The following is a 6,061-nucleotide window of genomic DNA, read 5'->3' on the forward strand; positions in this document are numbered from 1 at the left end:
CCAGCTAGAACGAGTATTCTCTTCTTGGTCAGCACAGTCACAAATAAGCAAAGCTGGTACTCTCCCTTTCTCTCTCTTTAGAAAAATTGTCATCGCCACTGAAGGCTTATATTAAGCCATGCTGAATAATTTTGCAAAAGTGTGTTACCTCATCAACAAGAACATGTTGCTTCAAGTCTGTAACGCTGGATTATTTTCTTTGCGCATACTTTTATTTGTTGATCTATGTGGACAAATCAGCAATGATTTCATGCCTGAAAGTCCCCACTGTTTATGAAATGTGATTTCATATTATTAAAAAGGTACTGCTTCACGTACGGCTGTATATCTTAAACTCTTTCTCATCAATAATGCATTGAAATTTTCCACTGAATAAAACAGTTTATTTATATTTATTTTACTGCAATTTAAAAATTCTATACTTCTTAAAACACCCTTTATAAGTGAAAAATTATTAAAAATAAAGAATTTCAGTTGTTAGTTTTCTATATCTATATGTTATATCTTACATATTTGTATTTATATAGTATTATTTAGTCTAAACACATTTCATATAATATTTAACCGCAATGATTGAATGCTGATACTGCATCTTGCAGTAGCTTTGTTTGTGGTTAATATTTTATAGTGAATCTCAATTTATCAGTAACTTTTATTAGTTTTTCATTGAAATTTTTCATTTTTTTTTTGATTTCAGCTACGACGAAATGGTGGCCAATGGAGACACAAAACCGTCTGACATATCGAATGCGCTGGAATATCCGCAAATGCAGCAACCAGCGCAGAAAAAGAAGCGTTTGAGTTGGTCCGAAAGATTAAATGTTATAATACGCAACATAACTGTTGAACCGATGCTCGCCTGCTATATAATGCCCAGTGTCCTCTCCAGTTTGGCTACGCAGAATCTAAATTTGGAGAAGGCATGCCGAGTGAATATGAATTATGGTGATACGGTTTGCGATGCACTGACGCGTAGAGAAACGGCCAACTACACTCTGTAAGCTTATTAAAATGAACTTTATTTCAGAAACAGTCCTTAAAGTTTTTTCTTCTCCATTTTCAGTGAAGAAGAAACCGTCCAGCAAATGGTAGCACGTATGGTTGCATGGAAAACGATTATTCAATCACTTTTTCCTTGCTTGCTGATTTTATTCTGGGGTTCATGGAGCGATCGTCATCATCGACGAAAGCCCTGCATATTAATACCGATTGTGGGTGAGTTCATTGGCATTGTAGGCTTAATGCTTTGCGTGTATTATGAGCGTACACCCATGCAAGTTGTGGCATTGGCAGAATCGATAGCACCATCTCTTAGTGGTGGCTGGTTTACAATGTTAATGGGGGTCTTCAGTTATATAGCTGATATAACCACCGAAGAGCAGCGTACGTTGCGTGTGGGTATATTAAATGTTTGCTTTTCGGTGGGTGTTCCCATTGGTATGGCGTTTAGTGGAGTACTATTGAAGTAAGTCTTAAAAACTTTTTAAAAAAACTTTAGTTTTATACATAAACGCTCGCCTCTTCCTTTTTCAGAAAAATTGGTTTCTATGGTATTTTCTCTATATCAGCAACATTGTACCTCCTATCCTTCTTTTATGGTCTTTTCTATTTACCTGAATCAAGACCAAAACCCGAAAAAAGTGCAGAGATATCAGAACGGAAAAGCCTGTTGCGTGATTTCTTCGATAAGAAACACGTTGTAGACACATTCAAAGTGGCATTTAAGCGGGGTGAAAATCAGCGCAGAAAGCGTGTTATTCTTCTCATGATTGTAGTCATGATAGTCATTGGTCCACTACATGGTAAGCATAAGTCTGCCTATCCCTAGACCCTTTGTAATTGTAATTTTTGAATTTCAGGTGAACTGACTGTCACATACCTCTTCACAAGATATCGTTTTAACTGGAATGAGGTGGACTTCAGTATTTTTTCCACTTTCGCTCTTCTCACAGGTTTAGTGGGTGAGTATAGAAATGGATTTATATATCTTTTAAAATTTTATTGTATTTATTTTAATTACAGGTGTGCTCTTCTGTGTGGGTGTACTTTCGCACAAACTTAGAATCGATGATGCTTTAGTGGGTGTCATCTCCAGTACATCGAAAATTCTCTCTGGTTTTGTTTATGCATTCGCAACAGTGCCTTGGCATATGTATTTGGGAGGTGTTGTAGAAATTTTCAATGGCACCTCCTTCATAGCGATGCGATCGATTGCCACGAAGTTAGTGAACAAAGATGAGCTGGGGAAAGTGAATTCCCTGTTTGGTGTCGCAGAGGCTTTGATGCCTATGGTTTTTGGTCCAATGTATACCACACTCTATGCAGCTACTCTTACCACTCTGCCGGGTGCTTTTTATTTGCTTGGCGGTGCTTTAACGGTGCTGTCTGTTATAATATTTTTGTAGGTTTTTTATAAATTATGTAGTGATTTATTATATTATTCATTAATTTTTATTCCTAGGTGGATGTACAACTTCCAACGAAAAATGAATCGGCTAAGACAAAACTCTGATCAGGAGAGCGTGAAAGTGGAACAGTCTACGGACACGAATGGCAATATAAATACAATTGAAGCTATTGCCATTGCCAGTGAGGCGAGGGGCAAAATGAATGCTGTTGTTACAAATGTGATACATGAGAATTTAGAGCATGTGGACTCTGTGGAGGCGGAGGGCAAACAGAAACCGCAGCTCAATGGTGTAGATAATAAGGCATATATGCTAGATGCTGGAGATGAAAAGCCTACAAAGCTTTGAATTTTGTGATGATTTTTAGTATTAGTCAAAAAAAGATTTTTATTTTTATTTTTATTGAAACCAAAATTTTAAGTTTAGTTTAAATTTTAATCTAAGCGAATTTCTGTATTATAAATATTATTTAATAAATTTATTTGATATTATGTTAGTTATAAATGTTGGTGTAAACATTTTTTAAGACTAATTAAGTATGGTTTTATGTTCAAAAATGTTGAAAGTTGAAGTATTGTCTTATGTCCAAAATAATTTTGTTCATTTATTCTTTTTTCTCATATGAAATGATAATACAAAGTGAGACAAAAATCCATATTGTAACAATAATAATTTTTTGATTCCTTCTAATACAATAATATTAAATTTTAATAGGTATGAAGTGATATATAGTTTCTCACTTTTATTGCTGATTTATTTAACTTTGAATCTAAGTTCGAACTTGACTTTCTCTATAAGTTTTTGCAGTACAATGAATAACTTAAAATGCATTTTAATTTATTTCAATAAATAAGCTCAAGCTGATGTTCTAGAATGCAAATATGTTTCTTAGAGCCGGTGCACTTCAGTTTCCATATAAGTTTCCACATAAAGGCAAGATGCATCACATCAGCTATAACCAACAATCCATTAAATCTAGACTTCCAATGAAAATAGTGATTAGTTATTTCAAGCCTTCATTAATTACGGTAGAATTAAGGACTTGAACAGTTCAGTGCTCTCCGTTTATTATGTTCAATCGCAGTAGAAGTGTATGCCATTATTCCACCTATGCCAATTTTCACCTGTAAATTCTCGCTAATGTCAAAGACCTACGGGAAGAATCGAGGGAATTTTATTTTTTTTTGGCAAAGGTTACTTCCACCCAGATTGATTGAAAAATTACTCTTTCTAAGGTCACCGAACCTAAATTATTATTTTATTTTCTTGTTTTATTTTTGGAGCAGTCAAAATTCTTATTGTGTTTTAAGGAGATTTTTTTAATTAAAACATTCTCTCTTTTTTAATAGCGACTAATGTAGTTGGTCCTTTTTAAAAGTGTCATAAGATTATTATATGACACCTATAAAGTTGTTCAACAGTATAGTCTCTATCATCACATCAATTATTTTTTAATATGACTCCATTTAAACGCAAGCCCACTGCTCTTAGTCTATAGTCCTTTGTTAGTCGAGAAGCTTTAATAAAAATCATTGCAAATTTGATGAAACTTAACAAATTAAAAACTCGATTGAATGGCACAAAACATTCCAAAATGCAACAATTTTCGAATTTTCCATCTATTGGCTTTCGAAAGGAATGGCACCGCATAATACCACACAGCAACAAATTCTTCCTGTGCCATCTGCAAAATATCACACAATAACAACAACAAGAAGAACAACAACAGCAGTAAAACCAGCAGCAACAATTGAAACTAAAGATGAGCCAATTTAACAAAAATTGTTCAATTGGCGGCGTTGGGTCTGCCTGGTCTGGGCGTTCTCAGTTTCATGACTTCACTGCAAACACGCAAGGAGGCGCCATTAAACCACGCGCTTCCCTTCAAAAACTCACAGTCACTAAATTGCCATTTAGTAGAGACACACGAGTTGCGAGATACTCACTGATGGCATATCACAGTATCCGTATCTGTATCTGTATCAACATTAACATCAGCAACAGTATCTGTATCTGTATCGGTATCGGTATCAGTTTCGGTATCTAACGCAACCTGCATTTAGCTTGGCAATTGAGTTGCTCACGCTGTTGTTGGCGACCGACCGATAATTGGCATTCATGTCGTTGGCGGTGTACAAGTGATGCGATGCGATGCGATGCGATGTTCCCTTGTCTTGCCTCGCTGCACTAACGACGATTACGCGTATCTGTTAACCAAACCGATACATGTCAGATACAAAACAACAACTTCGGCAAGAGCAGCAGCAGCAACAACAACAACAACAGTAAGGAGCATAACAATAACTGCAAATGTTTTTATTACAATGAAGTGCATTTTGGGGTTTCAGCGGTGCTGCCTTTGCAATTTTATTTTCATTTAATCGCAGAGCCACGCCCGCCAAAACGAGCTTTGATGCTTTTAATTGCTTTCCTTTGGCGTTTCGTCGTTGCTGTAGAGTTTTTAATTGAGATTTTTAGTGTTTTAATTGAAAACGATTAAAAGGATCAACCGGAGCAGTGCTGCCAATGTGCTCGATTATTAATTATTTTGTCAGGAAAGTAACAGTCAACCGAAATGGCTGAGTTGCTGCGTAGATCTGTGGGCGTAGATAGGAGTTGCGATAGACATTAGGGTTTGTTAATTAAAAGATTTTTAAAAAGACCAAATAGGGAGCGGTTAAGGTTTAATGCTTGAACTGGAATTAATATTGCAATGATTGTACAGTGAGATTGCCATAATGTGGACTAATTTTAGTAAAAGTTCTCAAATAGAATTTATAATAATTTACATAGGTGTGTGTATAATATTGGCTAGAAGCTCTAGTTGTAGAGTTAATATAGTATGAAATTGTTTGAGAGCAGTAAATTATATAGAAAGAAAGATCTTTAGAACATATTGTGCTATCATATTCATATCCTTTTGACTGAAAAGTATATTAGTTTTGACGGAGTGAAAGTAAAGAAGACTATGAAGCTCATATGGAAAATACATTTTACTTTTGTTGGAGAGAATGGGACCGACAGATAAATTCAAAAAAAGAATATAATAAAAATTTGTTAAATATATTTGCGGTTTTAGATTTTGTCCAGAAAAAGGAAACGATTTATTAGTTTTGAAAATAATTTTAGTTCTCAGTATAAACTTTCTTAACTTCAATATACTTAAATCACTCTCTCTCTCTCTGATTTATGGATCCCATCTATGTAATGGTTTTCCACCGTTTCTCCATTTCATGTATTCCAACTCTGTGGTAGGTTTTCGGAAGCAGTTAACGGCAGTTATTACTCCTTTAATTTATAAAAATAGTTTTCAATAAAATAAACTTTTTGATATTTAAGAAGATCAAGTATACGAAAAGCCTAAATCTGGCAAATAGGCTACTTGTTCCTTATTTAAATTATTTTACTAATGGCAAATGTTTTTTTTCTTTCGCAAACTGGGTAATTTCACAAGTTTTTGGTGAATAGGTGATACTCCGTGAATTTATTAAACAACATTGTAGACTGATGATATTTCATAGCAACTATACTGAGTAACTGCGAAAATGAACTTATATGTATATAGTATGTCTGATTAAATGAAAGTAGCTGTTAGATATTAAGATTCACTTGATCCAAACTGAACTAAAAATATGCTAGTCAGCTGCTTCAAC

General features: G+C 34.6%; 1 protein-coding gene across 1 annotated transcript; it reads left to right on the forward strand.

Moving 5' to 3' along the window:
• Positions 1-697: 697 nt before the first annotated feature.
• LOC119671819 (tetracycline resistance protein, class A-like) lies at positions 698-2,846 on the forward strand (the record flags this gene model as incomplete). Its single annotated transcript, XM_038082617.1, is given in 6 exon segments — positions 698-997; positions 1,064-1,465; positions 1,534-1,802; positions 1,860-1,961; positions 2,023-2,401; positions 2,462-2,846. Coding segments are annotated over 6 exon segments (1,737 nt in total). The 3' UTR covers positions 2,757-2,846.
• Between the last annotated feature and the right edge of the window lie 3,215 nt (positions 2,847-6,061).

Source organism: Teleopsis dalmanni, chromosome 1, assembly GCF_002237135.1.
Source record: "Teleopsis dalmanni isolate 2A chromosome 1, ASM223713v2, whole genome shotgun sequence".
Lineage (NCBI taxonomy): Eukaryota > Metazoa > Arthropoda > Insecta > Diptera > Diopsidae > Teleopsis > Teleopsis dalmanni.